The sequence below is a fragment of the Eubalaena glacialis genome, chromosome 7, assembly GCF_028564815.1.
Source record: "Eubalaena glacialis isolate mEubGla1 chromosome 7, mEubGla1.1.hap2.+ XY, whole genome shotgun sequence".
NCBI lineage: Eukaryota > Metazoa > Chordata > Mammalia > Artiodactyla > Balaenidae > Eubalaena > Eubalaena glacialis.
Genome location: NC_083722.1, coordinates 81,796,087 through 81,818,007, shown reverse-complemented (window position 1 = coordinate 81,818,007; position 21,921 = coordinate 81,796,087). Strand labels below are relative to the sequence as shown.

The 21,921-nt window shown below is 45.5% G+C and overlaps 3 protein-coding genes across 7 annotated transcripts in view; 1 reads left to right on the top strand and 2 right to left on the bottom strand.

The window, feature by feature from the left end:
* Nucleotides 1-1,198, bottom strand: part of KCTD6 (potassium channel tetramerization domain containing 6) — a 58,489-nt gene extending 57,291 nt beyond the window's left edge. Inside the window, exon 1 of one of the 2 annotated variants that reach the window (XM_061197085.1) lies at nucleotides 965-1,198. The gene's annotated coding sequence lies outside the window, so the exon portion shown is untranslated. The remainder of the gene's footprint in view (nucleotides 1-964) is intronic. The other variant, XM_061197089.1, reaches the window with a different exon arrangement.
* An 84-nt stretch (nucleotides 1,199-1,282) lies between these two features.
* Nucleotides 1,283-6,970, top strand: PDHB (pyruvate dehydrogenase E1 subunit beta). Its single transcript, XM_061197084.1, has 10 exons — nucleotides 1,283-1,419; nucleotides 1,533-1,586; nucleotides 2,780-2,887; nucleotides 2,978-3,040; nucleotides 3,148-3,183; nucleotides 3,338-3,623; nucleotides 4,047-4,157; nucleotides 4,504-4,595; nucleotides 5,980-6,121; nucleotides 6,429-6,970. The coding sequence occupies exons 1-10, from the start codon at nucleotides 1,378-1,380 to the stop codon at nucleotides 6,572-6,574; spliced, it is 1,080 nt and encodes a 359-aa protein (XP_061053067.1). The 5' UTR covers nucleotides 1,283-1,377; the 3' UTR covers nucleotides 6,575-6,970.
* A 504-nt stretch (nucleotides 6,971-7,474) lies between these two features.
* Nucleotides 7,475-21,921, bottom strand: part of PXK (PX domain containing serine/threonine kinase like) — a 75,108-nt gene continuing 60,661 nt past the window's right edge. The window contains exons 17-19 of one of the 4 annotated variants that reach the window (XM_061195457.1): nucleotides 19,325-19,387; nucleotides 10,228-10,264; nucleotides 7,475-8,784 (exon numbers count right to left, since the gene is read on the bottom strand). In XM_061195457.1, coding sequence (XP_061051440.1) covers nucleotides 8,598-8,784; nucleotides 10,228-10,264; nucleotides 19,325-19,387 — 287 coding nt within the window. In that variant the 3' untranslated portion in view covers nucleotides 7,475-8,597. The remainder of the gene's footprint in view (nucleotides 8,785-10,227; nucleotides 10,265-19,324; nucleotides 19,388-21,921) is intronic. The other 3 variants (XM_061195458.1, XM_061195455.1, XM_061195456.1) reach the window with 3 other exon arrangements.

Below are 21,921 nucleotides of genomic sequence, written 5' to 3'. Positions count from 1 at the left end.
ACATGAAAGGATGCTCAACATCACTAATCATCAGAGAAATGCAAATCAAAACTACAATGAGGTATCACCTCACACCAGTCAGAATGGCCATCATCAAAAAATCTACAAACAATAAATGCTGGAGAGGGTGTGGAGAAAAGGGAACCCTCTTGCACTGTTGGTGGGAATGTAAATTGATACAGCCACTATGGAGAACAGTATGGAGGTTCCTTAAAAAAATTAAAAATAGAATTACCGTACGACCCAGCAATCCCACTACTGGGCATATACCCTGAGAAAACCAGAATTCAAAGAGTCACGTACCACAATGTTCACTGCAGCACTATTTACAATAGCCAGGACATGGAAGCAACCTAAAAATCCATCGATAGACGAATGGATAAAGAAGATGTGGCACATATATACAATGGAATATTACTCAGCCATAAAAAGAAACGAAACTGAGTTATTTGTAGTGAGGTGGATGGACCTAGAGTCTGTCACACAGAGTGAAGTAAGTCAGAAAAAGAAAAACAAATACCGTATGCTAACACATATATATGGAATCTAAAAAAAAAAAAAAAAAGGTTCTGAAGAACCTAGGGGTAGGACAGGAATAAAGACGCAGACGGAGAGAATGGACTTGAGGACATGGGGAGGGGGAAGGGTAAGCTGGGACGAAGTGAGGGAGTGGCATGGACATATATACACTACCAAATGTAAAATAGATAGCTAGTGGGAAGCATCCGCATAGCACAGGGAGATCAGCTCAGTGCTTTGTGACCACCTAGAGGGGTGGGATAGGGAGGGTGGGAGGGAGACGCAAGAGGGAGGAGCTATGGGGATTACGTATATGTATAGCTACTTCACTTTGTAATACAGCAGAAACTAACACACCATTGTAAAGCAATTATACTACAATAAAGATGTTAAAAAAAAAAAAAGAGAGCGAACAGACAGTGCTTCCAAGAGAACTTAGGCTCACCTCTAAGACTGTAAATCCCCAGTCACCAAACTGTGTAAAAGGGCTACTTCGTACCAAAGAATTTCAGCGCCTGCAGAAGCCTGGCCTAATTCTGAAGGTCCCTCGGCCTCGAGTTATGCTTCTTAGAGTCTGATTTTTGGTCCCCGCGATCCACGTATCAACACGCAGGGACGTGCTCCCGGCGTGCAACCGGCGCGCCAGCAGCCGCCAGCTCTCAATAACGTTGATCCCAGGTTGCCTCAGGCTGAGTGGCGAGACCCCCGACACGCCTCCTCGGCCCCCGACGCCCTGGGGGGCGGGGCACGCAGACGCCGTGCCCTGCCATTGGCCCGCGCCGGCAGGGGAAATGGGGCCTGACTAGTCCGCGTCCCTGCTGTGTTGTCGTTCGGCGGCGGCTAGAGGACACGGTTAAGATGGCGGTGGTGGCTGGGTTGACGCGGAGACCCCTTGAGCAGGTCGGCAGCGGCTCTCGGGCCCATGACCCTGCGCGATCTCTGCCCAGTCTGCGTCCCCTCTGAGCGTCCTCCCTCTCTCTCTCTCTCTCTCTCTCTCTCTCCCCCCCCGCCAGGTCTCCGGGCTGCTGAGGAGGCGCTTCCACCGGACCGCGCCGGCTGCACTGCAGGTAACTGGCCTGGACGCTAGCCGGGCCGGCGAGGCCCCTCGTCCCGGCGCGGAGGCTGGGGCCGCATGTCACCCGCGCGAGGCTCAGGGGAATCAGATGTCCGATCTGAGGGAACTAGACTTGACGCTTTTTCCCTCACCCTCCCCCTTAAAATTTTTTATTGTGGTAAAATATACATAACAAAATTTACCCTTTTAAACTGTATATGCAGTGGGACTAAGTACATTCACCACGTTGTCCATTCACCACCAGAACTTTATCATCATCCCAAACAGAAACTGTACCCATTGAACAATAACTCTCCATTTCCCATTAGCCCCTGGTAACCTCTATTGTACGTTCTGTGCCTATTAATTTATTCTAGGGACCTCCTATATATGGAATCATACGGCATTTGTCCTATTATGTCTGGCTTATTTCACTTAGCATGTTTTCAGGGTTCATCCATGTTGTAGCATGTGTCAGAATTTCATTCCTTTTTAAGGCTGAATAAATATTCCGTTGTAGGCATATACCACATTTTGCTTATCCATTCATCTTTGATGGACATTTGGGTTGTTTCCACCTGTTGGATTTGTGAATAATGCTGCTGTGAACATTGGTGTGCGATTATCTGAGTCCCTGCTTTTCAGTTCTTTTGGGTCTATATCTAGAAGTGGAATTGTTGGATTATATGGTAATTCTGTGTTCAGCGTTTTGAGGAATTGCCCTCTCTTCCCCTTTTTGTTACTGGAGGATTCTACCAACCTGTGTAGTAAAATAACTCCTACATCCTGAAGGCAAAGTGTTTGGCAGTGCCTGGCACCTAGTGAGCGCTCAATATGTAGTAGTATTTAGGCTTCCTTGACTGTTCTCTGCCCCACAGTGTACCAGATGTGGAAATAAAATTAACTAGTACACTTTTCTACTTAGGAAGCCACCTATGAGCTGGTCTGGCCAGCAAGCAGATTTCTTAAGCTTAGGTGCACATCAATAAAGTGTTCAGTATACTTCTCATTTACACATCCAATCAAAGACTGGCTATGAGTGATAGAAATGTTACTTTTTCAATTTTTTGAACTTTTGAAGAGAAGCCTGTTCTAGTGATAGTTTTTACGTTGTGTGCTGTGGGCAGCCTAGGTCAAGAGAGAGAATCTCAGTAGTAGCCTAAGTAATGCTGTAGCTTATTGACTGCTTTCCCATACCTGTGACAGGTGACAGTTCGTGAGGCTATAAATCAAGGTATGGATGAGGAGCTGGAAAGAGATGAGAAGGTATTTCTACTTGGGGAAGAAGTTGCCCAATATGATGGGGCATATAAGGTAACCAAGATACATGAAAGCTATACAAAATTGAGGTGGCCATTTGCCCCCAGTACAATTAAAAGTAATGGGGTCATTGCTTAATTGTAGGTTAGTCGAGGCCTGTGGAAGAAATATGGAGATAAGAGGATCATAGACACTCCCATATCTGAGGTAAGCCTTCCATCAGGAAGCAGACCTTTGAGGGGCATGTCTATTAAAGTGTTCCCACTGTTCTAATTTTTGTGGATTTTTACTTATGTTTGCGTTTTACGTTCTAGATGGGTTTTGCTGGAATTGCTGTAGGTGCTGCTATGGTATGTAGTCCTCTTTATGAATCTTATGCAAAGAGATTACTTTCAACATGACCTTTTAAAAATATTGCTTGAATGTTGGGGGAGCGAAGTGGTGGTTTGCCACTCTAAATTGCCGTTTCTAGTCTTTTTAACATCTATGTTTTTGATTTGACAGGCTGGGTTGCGGCCCATTTGTGAATTTATGACCTTCAACTTCTCTATGCAAGCCATCGACCAGGTTATAAACTCAGCTGCCAAGACCTACTACATGTCAGGGGGCTCTCAGCCTGTGCCCATCGTCTTCAGGGGGCCCAATGGCGCCTCAGCAGGCGTAGCTGCCCAACACTCACAGTGCTTTGCTGCCTGGTATGGGCACTGCCCAGGCTTAAAGGTGGTCAGCCCCTGGAGTTCAGAGGATGCAAAAGGACTTATTAAATCAGCCATTCGGGATAACAATCCAGGTCAGTAGTGTGACGTGTTGTGGGTCTCTTTTGAACATTAAAGAACAAAAATGAAATATCTGCATGGAAGGAACCATTAAAGACTTCTAGTTAGGCTTAGACATATCATATAAAATGTTAGTGATTTACAGATATAGTAAAGATAGGAAAAAAATGTGTTTTTCTTATTTCTGACTATAACGGGGCCAATTAGATACCGGAGAAATTTGCTGCATACCTACAACACCGGTTTAACCCCATAGATAAAATCAGGATCGCCCAGACTACAGATGTCTGTACTTAAACCATCCTCAAGGCTACTGGACACGATAGGTATGAGGCTTCCTAATCAGCACAGTGAAACTTTTCACAATATGAATGATAGTGTTGCATATACATTTTTAGTCATGTAGTTACTTTGGTTTAAATATTTATATTTTGCAGTGGTGGTGCTGGAGAATGAATTGATGTATGGAGTTCCTTTTGAACTTCCCCCAGAGGCTCAGTCAAAAGATTTTCTGATTCCTATTGGAAAAGCTAAAATAGAAAGGCAAGGTAAGAGAAATTAGTATACGTGTAAACATTATTTGTAATCCGTGCCCTCTATTTATGTTCATCAAATTCAGTCTAGAAGTCACTGCCCTTTACTTTGACTAGGAAATTATAGGATGAGTTCAAGTTTAAAATGTGTCATGCCCTGATTGTGCATATATTTGTTCTTTTCTAAATCTCGGTCCAGTAGATTTGTATTTCGTTTCTAGGAGGGCTGCCACATTCCTCATCTCGCTGGAATGTAGTTGAGTTTAAGATTCTAAAATGAAGAAGAACCATAGCTGGCTGCAGAGCAGGACAGTGTCTTTGGTTTCAACCTGACCTCTGATCTGTGACCACTTTGTTTCAGGGACACATGTAACCATAGTTTCCCATTCAAGACCTGTGAGCCACTGCTTAGAAGCTGCGACGGTGCTATCTAAAGAGGGAATTGAATGTGAGGTGAGTGGATATTCACTTGTTCTTAAAAAATCAGGGGATTTCCCTGGTGGCGCAGTGGTTAAGAATCCGCCTGCCAATGCAGGGGATGCAGGTTCGAGCCCTGGTTTGGGAAGATCCCACATGCCGCGGAGAACTAAGCCCGTGCGCCACAACTACTGAGCCTGTGCTCTGGAGCCCGCGAGCCACAACTACTGAAGCCCGCGCACCTAGAGCCCGTGCTCCACAACAAGAGAAGCCACCACAGTGAGAAGCCTGCACACCACAACAAAGTGTAGCCCCCGCTTGTTGCAACTAGAGAAAGCCCACGCGCAGCAATAAAAACCCAACACAGGGCTTCCCTGGTGGCGCAGTGGTTGAGAATCTGCCTGCCAATGCAGGGGACACGGGTTCAAGCCCTGGTCTGGGAAGATCCCACATGCCGCGGAGCAACTGGGCCCGTGAGCCACAGCTACTGAGCCTGCGCGTCTGGAGCCTGTGCTCCGCAACAAGAGAGGCCGCGATAGTGAGAGGCCCGCGCACCGCGATGAAGAGTGGCCCCCACTTGCCGCAACTAGAGAAAGCCCTCGCACAGAAACGAAGACCCAACACAGCCATAAATAAATAAATAAATAAATAAACCCAAAAAAAAAAAAAAAAAAAAAAAAAAAAAAAACCCAACACAGCCAAAAATAAATAAATAAAAATAAATAAATTTATTAAAAAAAAAAGAATCAGAAAGGTCCCTTTAAGTTTAAGACCCAGAAAGAGGCGTTTGAGTTCTATAACAGGTTAATTAGGTATAAAATCTTGCTTTGTCACTTAGTTCTGCCTCTGCTTAAAGCTGGGAACCTATTTGCTTTTCAAATACCTAGCCTTCTACCACCTAGGGTGTGGATCTTTTTAGTATGTATTTTGTCAAGTTAAGATCCAACCTTGGAGCTGGAGTTTGGGAGAAGGGAAAACTTAGAAGTCATCGAGTCTAACCCTTTCATAACCAGGAGGTACCACTTCCTAGTTACACTTGGGCATGTTACGTACTCTAAATCTGTCATCAGCTATAAAATGAGGATAATACATTTACTGTCCCGTCAGGGTGGTTGTAGAATTATACTTAGTGTAGTGCCAGGTACAGGGTAAGCAGTCACATGTTAGTTATTATTTTGATGAGGAGGAAGTTAATGCCAAGGGAGGATAAGTGAGTTCTGTAAGTGACCAAAGCTGCTTGTAGTAGAGATAAAGATTTTTGTTTTAATTAGTTTCCCTTTTGACATTTTGTTCATGAATGGGCAGATTATGTTTCCCTAGACCCAAAGATTAACAGGAAACAAGAAAGGAAGTGGCATTTTGGGGATAAGACTGTATTTGTGAGGAAGTGGCTCTGTAAAGCTATTTATTATCTGTTTAGGTGATAAATATGCGAACCATCAGACCAATGGATGTTGAAACAATAGAAGCCAGTGTCATGAAGACCAATCACCTTGTAACTGTGGAAGGAGGCTGGCCACAGTTTGGAGTAGGAGCTGAAATCTGTGCCAGGATCATGGAAGGTATTTCAGAGAAACTGATTCCAGAACAGTTAAACCATAATAAACACTGTGTTACAGGACAAAACAATCAAAAGCTAGGGGTGGTCAAATGACTTGAATTTTCAACTTGTCAGCTTGGAATTTTTCCTTTGGGTAAATGTTTAAAAAAGCAAGACCAGAAACAATTCTCTGTAATTAGCATTCCTTTCAGATTTCAGATTTCCTTCTTCAGATTTTCCTTCTCTGGGCAGCCATACCTGCTATGCTGAGGTGGTGGTGCTCAGCTGGTTTTTCATGCCTCTCTCATTTGCGCCTCCTTCCCTCTTAGGCCCCGCGTTCAACTTTCTGGATGCTCCTGTAGTTCGTGTCACCGGTGCCGATGTCCCTATGCCTTATGCAAAGGTTCTAGAAGACAACTCTGTACCTCAGGTTAAAGACATCATATTTGCAATAAAGAAAACACTAAATATCTAGCTTGGACTTGAATTTCAAGTCATTGGGATTTCCTTAAAATACTTAATGACATTTCATCTGGATTGTCCTATAAGACCTTTTGATTTGTAAAGTTATGTCTAAAGCAACAACACAGATGTTTTTGTACTGGGAAGAAGTTTAAATGTGTCTGGAAAAACTCTCCACTCTCCTGCCTAGGTTCCACGCTTTTTTTGTCTGTTACAATAGCCATGTTCTTTGAATACGATTAATGTAAAATTTTACCCTCTCACTAGAAGGACAAGGTATAAATGTGGCAAGAGTCCTGATGAAAGATATCTCCAAAAAAAAGATAACTTATATGTAAAAATAAAAGCATATAATCTACATTTACTGTTAGACTGTTTTGATAAGGAATAAAGGAATTCCTAACTATGACTAATTGTATTTTTATATTCTTGAGATAATAAATGTGGGATAGAAGTCTTAAAATTCTGTTAAGAAATTACTGCCATCAGGAACTAATCAGTAATCATTAATCTCCTAGACTGCATCACTTACTTAAAACAGGAACTTGCCCCCCGACTCTTCAAATGCCTAATTCTAGTAGGTTCTCTTTAAAGTTAAACCAAAATCTGTGTCAGGTATTTTTCCCACTGCCAACAAACACACGTTCTGCCATACACTGCCCTCTTCAGAAGCTGAGATGGAAAAGATAGATTTAAATTAGTTATAGAAGCATACAAGTGGTACCTAATTAAAACAGGAAGACAGGATTGTTAGCTCTTATTAATTAAGAGGGAAAATACAACACAAAAGAAAATAGAGATAGAATAGGTAGGGAGGAAACTTCAGAAATACTGTGTGAATCTTTTCTTTATATTTACCCAAGTTACTACAAAAAGTTCCCATTTAAAATATCTAGCCAAGCTACAAACAACACATTTTCTAGACATGGTTTATTTTAATAAAAAATACAGCTGAACATTTATCACAGATTACATGAAACTATACACAATGACATTCTCTCTGCATAGTAACCAACACTGATGTGTGTAACTTGAATTTTTAGATGGATTATTTATAATCCTTTAAAGTGCAATTTATTTAAGGGTTTAAGCAAATCATAGGATAAAGGATCTTTCTAATAAATGAGTAACATTAAAAAGATGATATATTTGGATAAATCTTTGGAAAATCAGAACTGATTTTGCCAGATGTACTTGTGTTGTAATAATAACCCACCCCCACAAACGCCAAACTTGACTTAATTGCTGAGGATTAAGAAGATCCTCTAATTGGCAAGAGCTTTTTCTGATGTCAACTTTTTTTTGTCTGTTCGATGCATACTAACTAAAAGGAACTAAGAGTCTAGAGTAGTTTCTTTAGCAGCCCTGAGTTCTGTAACCACAATGGAGTTCCTGTTTGAACTTAAAGAGACTGTTACGAACTTTCCCCGTTCTACTTCAAGGGAAAATGAAGAACTCAGTTGCTTCTCTGACTCTCAGCGACATAACTATGCTTTGGGCTACAGTGTTAATGTCTAAGATGAAATTAAGGTAGCAAAAATGGGAGTTATCTAAGAAATAACCAGAAAATGCTTTAGAATAGAGAAATGAACTATGAAAGGAACATTTCTAGGAGCTGTCTGATGGGATAGGAGGGATTGCAACACAAAGGCCGTTCACCGCTGTGACTGTATATTGTCATTGTTTTTGTTTTTTGTCCACTTCCTTCTGTTGGTGGAAATAATTGATTCCAATACGCTGCTGCCACCAAAAGATGACCATTAGAGGAAGAGCAAGACTCCTTTACAACAGTAACAAAGGAGCAAACTGTTTCTTAAGGCAGCAATGCCAGCCTGACTTTATTCTACTTGAAGACTATTTCCCTCTTGAAAAGCCTCTTACATGAGCATCTGCGAAGTCGTATGTGACTGTACTGGCTCAGCAATTACTCATCCAGAGAGAGGGTACTTTAGGGGTTGGAGGTGGAAGGAAAAACAAAACAACTTTTCCCTCCAAGTGTAAACACAAAGCTTTAGCCGATCTTAGGAGCGCTATGATCACAGGTTTCGGCTTTCCTCAAAGTTCCTTTTTGGAAATTCTGGATGGAGCTGAGTAAGGCCCCTCGGCTCACGCCATTCACAGCCTGGGGCGGAAGCTGTGTGGGCGCCTCTGTGCTCGCAGGAGGCAAGGGAGCTGCTGGTGGTGGAGGCGCAGGTGGAGGAGGTGGGGGTAACGCGGACGTCCCTGTGGAGGAAAGGGCACAGTCAGTATCTCCACACACCCAGTACCCGTGCTACTGCTCAGTCCTGGGCAGAAAGGACTTCGGTGAGACTGCAAATGTTTTCCCTCAAACGGGCCAACACACCTTGTACTATGTGATTTTTTTAAAATACTTGAAACGTAGAAGCATTAAAGGGGAATTAATTAAAAGTTGCCATTTCTCCCAAGTAACAGTCATGTGAGAAAAGACTGAACAAATATCACAGATTACATGAAACTATACATAGTGACATTCTCTGCATAGATGAGGCTCTACTTCCACTTCCAAACTTTAATCATGGTCCCAAAAGAAAAGTTCCATTAGCTACTTTTTCCAGGTTCCAGGCCGCTCCACCTATTCCTGAGCTAGCAATTAAAGATAGACATCTGTATGCATAGAGCTGGGCTACTGTAATATCAATTACTAGTAAGGGATGAACGGTTCTTCAGCTGCTCCAACACACACAATATTTGAAGGACGTGATTTAACATAAAATGACAAATCACTTAGGATTCTCGGCAAGTAACCATTGTCTGCTGGGTTATGGGCTCCCCAGGGGCATCCGTCTTGAATAATCATTTCCTATTAGGTTGCATGAAAAAAACATAAAACGCTAATATTAGCAATGCACAGCAAGACGCAGAGGGCTTTCTCTCTCCAGCAATGGTATTCTCAAGGAGGAATCTTCCTCAAGCACCCGTGTTCCCACTGTGGCGCAACCCAGGGACAGGATGGAAATGCCCTAACCCTACATCTTTGCTGAAGTGTCAGGGGAGACTGGAATGCCGAGCTCTACCCTGGTGGGCAAGGAGAAGGAAACTGGACAGGTATCTGAAACCTCCCTTAGCTTTCAGAAACACGAACATTGGGTGCTCGAATTTTATAGTTTTGAATCAATGAATGAATTGTCCTCTTGGGACAAAATAAACACTAGGTACAGAAAAAACCCTGCTGGGACTTCCCTGGCTGTCCAGTGGTTAAGACTCCGTGCTTCCAGTGCAGGGGGCGTGGGTTTGATCCCTGGTCCGGGGAACTAAGATCCTGCATGCCGCAACTAAGAGCCCGCGTGCCACGTGGCATGGCCACAAAAAAAAAAAAAAAAAATGCCCTGCTTTAAAGAACTCGTCTGTGTCACAGTTGCCCCATTTCCTGTGACCCTTGCAGCTCCCCGTGACTCCACATCTCTTTCTAGTCTTACCCTCTACCCCATCCCAGTGCTACCACAGAAGACATTCTGCTAGATGGCTCCCCTACTACCTCCCTCAAACTGCTACTGAGCTGTGGTGATACTAGGTAAACATACCAACCACTACTTGAGTTTATATGGATGAGTGGTCAGGATCATCCATAAAATACTTCAGTAAGTGCAACCTTTTTACCAACTGTGATAGGCAATGGTTAAAGCATTGTATTTCATAGAAAACCACTTACCTTCCTTTACATCTTTACCCAAACCTAAGGCAGCTGAAATTAAAGAATCACACAGATGCACACACTCATGCTCTGCAATCTTGGAATTCTCAAATAATAATATAGCAATACAAATAAACATTAAATACAGACAAATGAACAAAATGTAATTTTCACTGGTTCTGTACAATAACAACTAATGAATGAAGTTCTATTATGTTCTATGCCAAGGTGGATTATGGGGAAATGTTCCTGGCTTTACGTTACAGGGTTACAGAGATAAAAAGGACTTCAAACCTGAAATGACTGTTGAGACGAAAAGAGCAGGGAGAGTAAGTGTGTGACATAAGCATTCCTCTGAAGGGGGTTCTTGGAAAGTAACCCGTAAAATACCAGGAGGAGGGGAGACGGCCTCTGAAGCCTCTTGGAACTCAACTGCAGAGCCCGGAGGACTGAGTGGGCGCCAATGCCCTCCCAGCTGCCCCCTCCCCTTCCCAGCACTCTCACCCAATGGCCAGAAAAGGGCAGCGGAATCTGGACTTGACATGTACGGCCCAACACGTACCCGAATGAGTGCCAGCATGTCTGCCTCCCAGCTTTGTGCTTTGACCCTGGCAGAAGAGTCAGTGCGGGTTACAGACAAGAAGACAGGGCTGCAGTAGCACTTTGTTCCACTAAAGGCATGGAATTGGCCATCCAGAGACTGCAAGCCTTCTAGCCCAGGATTCTCGGAGACTAGAGATGGGCCTCAGGAACTGGACTTGGGTACAGGCTGCTATCTTGGCACAGAACTAAACTGCTTGGCCCTCATGAGGAACCATCCCTTGACTTTGGCCTCATTACTAGGCACTCAAAATTAAAAGTGCAAATTCACTACCACAGAGTTTGGAAATTGGGGGATGGTATTCCGTAAATGGATCTTCATCTTCCAAGTAAAGGCTGAAACTGTCTGAATGAATCGCTTTGAATATGTAGGCAGCATAAATAAATACACTGTCCAAAGTGCCACAGGGTAGCCTGTGCCTATAATAGGATGCTGAGGCTGTGAGAAAGGAGACTATGCCCATCCAAGAGGAAAGAGCAGGTCACCTGCGGTCCCCTCACAGAGGGCCCAACCAGTCGTAAAGGGCGCGATGTCCCACGAGGTCCACCTTTCCTCATTGGGCCTGCAACAACTAGGGCAGATCCTGATATGTATGATTAGGGCCAGGAGCAGCTCAGAACCCTCTGGAAGGGGAGAGGAGGTCCAGGTCTGAAGGTCAACACTGGAAGAGGCAAGAACACAGACCCAGGGACTCACAGTCTCTGATTACAGGCCCCATCGATTTTTTTTTTTTTTTAAGCTTTTCCTTTTTGCCTCTTCTGTCGTCCACAAAATTCCTTTAAAGGTTCACTGGAGCTTAAGCTACAACACGCTGGTAATGATGTGGGAGGGGGGAATGTTAACAAGGGGCCAAATTCGGAGTTGGCTCTTTGGCCTGGAGCAAACCTGGGAACAACTGCCTAATGCCTGGGCGCCCCACTCCCCAAATATGAGGGGGCGCCCCCCCCCAGGGGCCTCCTATCACCCTCATCCCCAGGCCGCAGACAAAACCAGATTCCGTGTCAGACTGATTGCCAAATGAATTCACCCAGCTTTGAAGAACATTGGCCTGCAACACCCCAGGATGAGGGATGCTCCGAAACAGCTTACCTACAGTGATCACCAGGTCAGCCCTGATCCCTCTGATCTTACCTTCTCTTAGACAAAAACCCCAAGAGCCAACTACTCCACCCTCCCCAGAACCCCAGATGGGAGCCTAGCCTGGAAATCCAGCGGAGGCCCTGGAACAGGCCACAGACTGTTGCAGCAAGAGCATAGATTAGATCTGGGTAGGAATGTCTCGCCAGAAACATCCTCCCCAGCCCCGTCAAAAGGACGTTTGAGGGTCCCCTTGCCTTGGGCCAACTCTGACAGTGGGCAGTCTACTAGTGTCTGCGGTCTGGGTTCCTTTGTGGTCTCCACACACATCAGGGGAGGCCACATGGCCGCCAGACCAACACCACACCTACCAGCTACCCTCGAGAGGGAGTGGAGGGCAGCGACCCCTGCAAGCAGGCAGGCCCCAGCTCTCTGGAACCGCCTTGGCCTCTTAGCTCAGAAAGATGCGGAGGCTGTACTCATGTCCCAACTCAAGTATTGTTAAGGATGCTTAAAAAAGAACTGTTTTTCCCTATTGTCTATTATACAAGCCATAAGTTGCTTCCCTGTGACCAAGAACACAACTGCCCAGCGCCTTTTCCCCTTTGTCAGAGGAACAAGGAACCGACACGTTTGCAGCAACAGGACTGTGAGGTGCTGGTTTCCAAAATTAAAAGATACCAAAATGCCATGCAGTTGATTTACAGGTTTTAGAGCTCTATTTTAAAACTAAAATCAGAGTGAAAATGAAGATTTTGAAGGTCATGACGAAAATGAAATGAATGTAAATGAAGTCACTTGGGTGCTTTTTAAAGATGCTGTATTTCATTTAAATATTCAGATAAGGAAATCGTCTCGAATCTGCTTTCCCATTTGCTCATCACTTCAGTGAGCTAGACACACTGGGTCCCATTTCACATACAGAAACAGAGCATCTTTAAAGTTAGAAAAATCAGTATAGCTTACTTTACCGAAAATTCACGTTCAAAATGGTGCATGCTCTACTGAAAACAGCAAAGAGAGAGAGGGAGAGAGGGGACACAAGTCATTATTCAGATTTTAGTGTCATTTAATCAAATAGTAAGAGACAGTAAAATATTAGTCTGAATCACATGCTGATCATTCTCACTGCCAAACTAGGATACACTTAAGTTAACCACAAGAAGCACTGGTGTGTAAACATGACTGTGACCCTTTTAGAACATGGCAAACACGCTAACAGAGTAACTAATGAGTCACTTTCCTCTTCATTCTTTTTTTTTTTTCTTTCTTCTGAGATATTTTTAGTTATTTACAAGCACAGCACTCACTTAAGAAGACCCATCACGGTTTTACCTCCCCTGAAAAGCGGAATGGGTACTGGGAGCGTACCTAGTGTACTAAATAAGGACAGTTTATCAAGAAGGGAGAAAAATTAGAACATCACTTCCCCAAGCAAGTCTTCTATGGTCTAAAATAGAGATTTGTCTTTTTAAAGCTGGGAAGAGCAAGAGCCAGGGAAGTCTAAGGGGGGGTCCCCGGGCAGCAGCATGGGGCCTCTCCCCTGAAGGCGGCGGGCTCCAGAGGCTGAACAGGGCAGTGAGCAGCATTAGCTTACCTAAGGCTAGAAAACCATTCAAAAAAAAAAAAAAAAAAAAAAAAAGGCAAGCATTTCTTCCTATCTCCTTTTTAACTGACTGGATTCCAGGTTAATTGTGAAAGATAATCCTTTCCCTGACGGTGAATCCCAGCATTCCAAACCAATGTGCCCCACTGCCCAGAGGAGAATCCCTTCAGCGAGGCCCGCGTGGGGCAGGGCAGGCTGACCACTGCTGACCTGGGGGGGCTCTGGGAGGATGCTGGGGATACTGCCTGCCACACCCCACCCCCAGCAGCTGAGTACCCTGGGGAGGAGCTCACATGCTTGGGCTTGGAAGCGGGGAGGAAGGCTGTGAGCCGGCAGGAGAGCAGAACCACCACACTGTTCGGAGAAGCGCTACAGGGCAGGCCTGTGTATCCTAAAGATGGAAACTGTTTTGTGTTTGTGTAGTTTTGAGAAAAAGAGGCAGCTCTTAGGGCCAGAGCCATTGATTTTGAGCCTAGAATGGGTTTCAGACTTTGACCTGGCTAGATAAATTCTGGAAGCGTCAACATTCTAAATGAATTCATCTCTTCTTGTGCCTTACTTATTCCTTTTCTTTGTAATTTTTTTTTTTTTTTACTGAAGTATAGTTGATGTACAATATTATACACAATATTATATAATACTATATAAGTTACAGGTGCACAATATAGTGATTCACAATTTTTAAAGGTAATAATCCATTTATAGTTATTATAAAATATTGGCTATATTCCCTGTGTTGTACAATATGTCCTGGTAGCTTATTTTATGCATCATAGTTTGCGCCTTATTGATTCTTAACCCTCCTTCCTGTTATTCAAGTTCTCAGTCACTCTGTGCCCACAAGGCCCTGTTTTCCCTCCTCCAGCTCTCCAGATATGAAACTTCCCTCTCTCTACAGTCATGCTCACAGGCTGGGTTTCTACAAACCGCCAGCTCTCTCTTCAAAAGTATTGCTTAAAATGATAAACTTCAAGCAAGAAGGGCTAGAATTCTCTTGCAAGGCATTCATAGCTTATACTTGACAGTACTTTACTGCTTATAAAGCCCTGTTGTGTACATTATCTACCTCATAAAGACCAGACATTCTCTTAAAAGACAGCTTCAAAGTATGGAAATTACTTGCCCAAGGCCACCTGGAAAGTGGTGGAGCTACGACCCAAGCCGGGGGTTTCTAACTGTTCTTTTGGAGCTCTTTTCACGCCAGCCAAGCAGAGCGTTTAGCAGCACAGGCCCTGCAGTGCACCTGAGACAGCAGGCGCTCAGGAGAAATCAAGTAGATGAGCAAAGACAGAACCAAGTTTAAATCTTGGCTCTAGTATCCCCCACTTGTGTGACCTTGCTCAAAGTCCTTTAACGCCACTAGTGCCTCAATTTCTTTGTAAAATGGAGCTATAAGTATAATCCCTGTTCATTGGATAGGGAGGTATTCATGAGGATTAAATAAAACAGTAACTATAAATCACTTAGAACAGTGCCTAGCACAGAATAAGCACTCAAAAGATGTTAAACACAATTATTAACAACAACAACAGTAATAATTTGGGTCTCCTGCTTACTAAGCTTTCCCCAAATACTCTTCTGCAAATCTTTTGTTTAAACACACACACACACACACACACACACACACACACACACAATGGCAAGGCAACAGGTCTGTCTCCTCCCAAAGGGAGGGTAGGAGCAAGTATCTGTGTGTAAATTAGGCCAGTCTAAACCACTCAGCTCCATGAATACAGAGTGTAAACACTAGTTGGTGACACTGACCATGACGTAAGTCAAGATAAAGTATATTAAAGTTCTTGAAAGAATGATCTTCTAGAGGCAGGAAACAGAAACTTTAGCAAAAAAAGAAAGTGCTAGGAATGTTCTCACTGAAAAAAAAAAAAAGAGTTTTAGAGAATCCCACCCTACCTGACGGAATTGCCAGCAGACTTAAGGAAATATTTCTCCCATCAATTCGGTAAGGATTTCAAGAAGAGGCCCACGGCAGGGAAGTGCAGTAAGAAACAGGAGAGGCCCCAGTCCTTACACAAATGCTGGAAAGGGCTCATGAGAGTAAGACCCCTTCGCTTAGAAACATCTGTCACTTCTGCCCCGTCCTGAAAGCAACTGAGCTGAAAACCACCCTCAGCTACCATGAATGTGCTTAAAATTGATACTTTCAGGAAGAAAGGCAATGCTGTCAAACTGAAGTTGCCTCAGTTAATCTATTGCTGAACAAACTGCCAAAGGGCGGGGTCCACAGTGGGTTTAGAGGATGCTTGATTAGAACTGTGAGATAGTCGCCTCTGACCCCCACGCTTTTGCCTTCTACAGAGGACATAACCCAAACTCAGACACGGAAAGTGACTCACTCAAGGTCTCTCAGTAACTAACAGTGTCCTGAGGGCTTACTGTGTATCAGGCGCTGTTCTAACTCCATGGGCATGGAACTCTCTGGATCTTCGTTAGAAACCCACTAGGCAGGCACTGTTATTATCCTCCTTTACAAATGGGAAACTGATGCCGAAAGCTCAGCCTCTCTGTACACCACTGCCAGATCAAATCTCGGGGACAGAGTTTTGGGTGAAGTAGAAAAGGATAGCTTTATTACTTTGCTAGGCAAACGGGGACACAGCAGGCTCCTGCCTGGAGAAACTATGTGTCCCCACCCCATAGGATCCGACGAAGGGTTTGATAACAACAGGTCCAAGGGTGGAGTCTCTGACAAGATTAGGGCGTGTGCAGGACTTGCACTTCCTTAATCTCATCTCAGGTGGTTTCCTGGCTGCTCCTCCCGTGATTAGCAACTCTTCCAATCTGCCCTTTGGAACTCAGGGAAGGTCATGGAGCCTGGAGTCTTGCCTACAAGAAACAGGGGACAAAAGGGCCTCCGTGCCCGGGAGCCCCACAGGGCCTCACTCGGTTTCAAAACCTGAAGCCCAGGGAGGTCAAGTGTCTTCTCCAAGGTCCCAGAACTAGCGAGTGGTGATCCTCAAGTTCAGGTTCCGCAGCCCAAGGTGTAGTCCCAAGGGCTCCCAGATCGAGTTGTGTTTGAGATGCTACCTTTAGCAGGAATTCCTTTCCTAAACTAGCTCTTGAAAATGAAGAATTTTCCTTCATTTCTTGCGAAAATTGCATTTTATCATAAAGCTGGAAGACACTATGCTTGACTTAGTTCCCAGATAAACCATAAATGTGGCCTAGAAGTAAAGACATAAATTGGAGTAAATGTGATTCCAGCAATAAGACAGGCAGTGTGCAGAGAGGCGGCAACATAGATGAGCCCAATGAGAAGCCTCGCCTCCTGTCCTGGAAGGAAAAGGACCAGTCTAAGCAAGGGCTTCCAAGCCAGAAGTTGCCACCCGTAGGCTGAGAGCCTTGCCCTCACCCAGCAGAGACCCTGAAGGCAGACCAAGTCCAAGCAAATCCACCCATAAGGATTTACTGAGCATCTCGCATGGGTACGGTAGCATGAGACTATCACCTGTTTGTAGCTCCCTGATGCCTTGTACAGAACAGAAGCTCGAGATGTCATTTTGTTGGTGGACTAGTTTTTTCAGGTGGAGATTCTCTATTTAAGAAGGGGAACTACTGGGAGAAAAAAATTACCACGGGTGGACCCCAAGGAAAGCACTTGCTTGAACTGTATCTATCATTTTTTTTTTTTTTTTTTTTTTTTTCTGCGGTGGGAGGAGGGGGGAGGAGTGTATCTATCATTTTGGAGCTCCTGAGAGGTGCTGGCAATGTGAGGCCACCTCAGCTGGGGCCTTGTCTGCCTGCTCATCTCTGTGACTCAGCGCTTAGCACAGTGCTGGGCACACAGCAGCTCTCAATAAATGCATCTCCAGTAGCTGAATGAATAAACTCACCATGGGTGGCTCGCTTAGGGCCTGAAATGCTAGGTTGATAGGCAAATACTAGCTATTATTTTTATGAGTCGCGTTACAATAAATAACCAGCAGAGGTCAGAGCACAGTCTCTGGGGCTGAATCAATCATTTCATCAATAAAACATTAAAGGACATAAAGGAAAAGAGGGAGCCAATACTTGCTGGGAACCTCCCATTTCTGCCAGGCATCGTGGCTGTGGCCTCACATATGTTTCCCTCTGAATCTTTACAACTCCCCTTCAGGATAGGGAACTATCCACCCAACTGCTCCCTCTTGCCTCAGATGAAGTTTTTTCCAACCTTGAGTCTAATTACAAAAGATTCCTCTTTTTCTTCTTGCTCTAAAAGTTACCTCATCTCATGCAAACCTGCTACTGTATGAGAATCCTCCCACTGAGAACTCAGGTCAATTAGAGGATTCATCAAAAATAATCCATATAGACTGAATTCTCCAAGGCGTTTAAAAATGAGCACTGGCAGGTAACTTCCCACCTCCAATGCACCCAGCAAGGTGCTCTGAGCTACCGGAGAGACACCTCATTTGTTAAAGGAGGCTTCATGGATTCTCACTATTAATTCTCTCCAGTTTCCTTAATATGTCTAAGTGGTGTGAAATTAATATCCTGTCTTCTAGAAAATGCCTCAGCATGATCTGGGCAGTGGCTCCCCCGAAATTTCTGATCGGCCTATACAGGTCACCTCTACAAAAGGCAGAGAAGTCTATTTTCTATGTTGATCAATATTTGGAAGCTTTCTTGTAAAATCTGCTGAAAGTCAGACAGGAAATAGAATATTATCTCCCATCAGCCAGGTACTTTGCTATTAAAATAGGCCCTGGGCCCAGAACACTCGACAGCAAACTACCAGTAACCAGGCTCGGCCAGCAAGGAGAGGCACCCACCAGACAGACGCGAGGCCTTCAAACCAGTCCCCTTACATTTGACTGTTGTTTTGGGGGGGTTTTTTGGAAGGTCAGTTAGAAGCATTTGAGAGCTGTTGGGTAATGCTCTTGGTAGCTCCTGGGCACCACTTTAAGCCTTAATGAATATGGTGTCATCAACTCATAAATCAACCCCAGCCCATGACTCTCCCTCCAGACAGCTGCAGCAGCTCTTCCAAGCACAGCCAGCCGACAAGTTCTGAGTGGCAGAACCGACTTCGCTGACATCCAGAACATCTGGTTCAGTTAAGAAGTGAAAGTAGATACTGGTGCCCCAGTGTGTTTTTATGAGGCTTGCAAAATGGTTAGGAGAGAGATATTAGTTCAAAAAAAAAGAAGAAAGATAGCATTATGAGGCCACTTCACAGAATTAGAGATAATTTTTATAAGTATTCCCTGAAATAAACTCTTTTTACATTTTTCAAACAAAACTCCCAGTATCTATCTGATTTAAGTCACAAAGGCAAAACAAAGGCTAGCTAGCCACAGAAAAATATTCAGGTGATGAAATGCAGAGCAGAATAAAGCACAAATAATTATCAGGAAATCAGAAGCTCGGTGGGTAGTTGACTCCCATACCCAGGCATTTCACCAGCTGTGCTCTGTGACAAAGCCGACACTGTGGCTGGGCTCCCTGAGGAGAGAGCCCTGGCAGGACAGGGCCCCTGGGCAGCAGTGCGATTGTTTTGTTCAGCTGAGCGCGTACCCAGACAGGCTGTGATCTGAGGAGCCTGCGTGAGGGAGGCTTTTCAGCAGAGAGAGCGAGCTGGAGGTGGGGGCGGTGAGCAGCCCTGAAGCCGACTATCCCGCTCCTTGTGAAATCCGACTTTAGAGACCTGGACCCTCGTCTCTCCCAAGTGACACTGCTAATCTGCACTCCCACCGGTTTCTCTGGAGGAGGCTGGTCCCCTCTGACCCCTGAAATGTTTGGGCCAAGGTGAGAAGAGAAAGCCCCACCCTTCTCCCCGGCTGGTGCAGAAGGGGAGGAAGGCAGGTTACTCTGCCTCCTCACTAACCTGCTGTGGAGGGTGGAGTCGGCGATGACGGGGATGTGAGAGGTGAGCTGGCCCCAGATCCTGCTGAGAGAAAACACAGAGAAACCCTCATGGGGACCAAAGGAAGACATCTGGAGCTTGGCCGGAGCCGGCACCCACCACTGTCTGAGAATCTGCCCTTGGCTGAGTGTGTGAGCCTTGTGGGAAAAAGCGAGGTGGGGCAGAGAATTCAGGGACAGGACCCCTGACCACAGGCGTCCAGCCCGCTTCCTTCCCCAGGCCTCGTTGCCTCCCACTGCTCCCCACAGCCTGCCTGGTTTGAAACCAACTTTGTGCAATCCAATGGCTTATGCAACTGGCTGCAGTGTCTCTTCCTGACCCAACCCCTGTCCTTGGGTAATGAAGGACAAATGACAGTGCCACAGCAGTACAGGTGACAGAGAGGTGCAGAGCAATCTGGTGGAGGCCTCTCCAAAAGAAGCGAGAGTTCCCCACAACATCCACCCAGGAATACTCTCTGTGGAAGTTCCATTTTACCAGCAGGCATATTCAATTGATTAGGATCAGCCTACTCAGTGTGTAGATTTCCCAGGCCTTTTCTTACCTGAAATTCAGTAAATACCATTATTTACATTAAAATAATGTGCATATTCCCGTACATTGCACGCTTTTTCTGGACCTAGTAACCTTTTTATATTTCAAATATTGCCAAATTCCCAGTATCTCCTCCATTGCTCAGAAATCCCCAGAACACATCCTCCTGGCTTGACATGGAAGTAGCCCAAGGAGCAGATGGAAGCTCCCACATAAGCCCCTCCCTCCCATGGCAGTCCTATCAAGGGGTTACCAAAGCTCCTGGAGGGCTGAGGCCATGCCCCTGAGAAGCCACTAGCTGTCCTGGGGCAGCCTCCCACCACCTCACGCACACCCACAGGACGTGGGGGGCACAGCACAGACACTGAGCACGAAGAGAATGTCCTAATGAAACCACACCTCCCTCCAGCTGAATACCCTTCCACTATCTGCAATCTCCTCTCGCCTCCCGATAAAAGGGAGGGGCGTTTCACTGAAAAAGATGGTGAAAGTCAACGCATCCTGATATCATACTGCTGGTAGTGCTAACACAGATTTGAAGGGGGAGAAGGTTTGAATTTGTGATTCCAGTGGGGTCTGGAGATGATCTATACATTTCCATCAACTGCTACTTTGCTTTCCTAAACTCCTTGAGGTGGTGTCTGGGAGTCCTTGACGTCCCATCCAGCTGCATCTGGCAAAGAGGCTTGCAGGCAGGCAGGGCCTCAGGAAGGTGGAGTACACCAAGCCAGGCTTTCTCTGCTTTATAAAGAAGTAGATGCTGGACAGAGTGCCTGCCAGGGTGACAGGCTAGTTGGAGACACAAGTCTCAGCCTAGTGATGACAATGACTGGCCCATGTCCATCCCATCAACCATGGAGAAAACAGACCTCCAACTCTGAAATTACCCGCCGGCCACAACAGCCTCCAGCCCCTTCTCCTTTCCCAGCCTCCATCCCCAAGGAGCCTGCCTTGGTCCTCACAGGGACCTTCAGGGCCTGGAGCCTCCCCTCCTTCTCTTCCCTCCTAGCTCTTCCCTCCAGAGCCCGTCTCTGGCTTGGCTCTCCAAGCAGTGGTGCTGGCATGATTCCCACCCTCCCTCTGGAGTCTATGATCTTCTTCCATCCCAACTCTTCCAATTTCAGCTCTACCCACACTGCCTGCATTCTCTGGCTATGGCTAGACCAGCCTTCAGGTCTTGTGAACCCCTCACTTCTTCTTCTCTTGCCCCTGGCAGATGTCTTCCTCACTGACTTCCCTGAGAAGACCTGAGAAGTCATGAGCTGTGAACACCCTCAATTTCCTCCCTTCCTTCCACTTTTAAACACCTCTAACTCTTCACTTACCCCTCCTGGCTCCTGACACCAGGAAGGGATGGATGGGTTTCCTCCAAGAGACTGACAGCTGGGCTCTTGATGCTAACCCTTTGACCCCCAGCCCCCTCACTCCCCCCAACAATCACTCTCTCTTTTGCATCTTCAACTTCTCCGTCTCTACTTGGTCCTTATCCTGCCTGGAAGTATATGCAGCTATCCCTCAACCTAAAAAAACCCTCCCCTTCCTTTGGCCCTCCAGGGCTAAACCAAAGCTGCCCCTGTTAGGATGAAACCTTCCCTTCTCTATGTGGAACTCTACTTCACAGACCATAAGGCAGAAGAACTAGAAGGTCCCAAGGGATCACTTGATCTGATTTCCAAAGATGGGGACATTAAGGCCCAAAGCCAGCAGGGCTGGGCAAGGGGCATCCAAGAGTGACAGCAAGGATGGCCAACTCATGACAGTGCACTCTGTGCCATCTTGGCCCTTCTGGAATGTTGCTTTTTGCGATCCCCACACACTATAGAGGCCTTTCCTTGATGCAGGAGGGCATATCCTTCTGCCACGTGGGGACCAAGCAGAGGGCAGGATTTAGGGCCATTTCAGTTCCTGTAGACTCTGCTGATAAACAGGAGGCCTTGCATTGTAAGTTGCGTGGGTTTTTCTTCCAGGGCTGATGCTGCCATCAGTGAGGAGGCTGGTTACCCAGTAAGCTCTGAGGTGCCTTC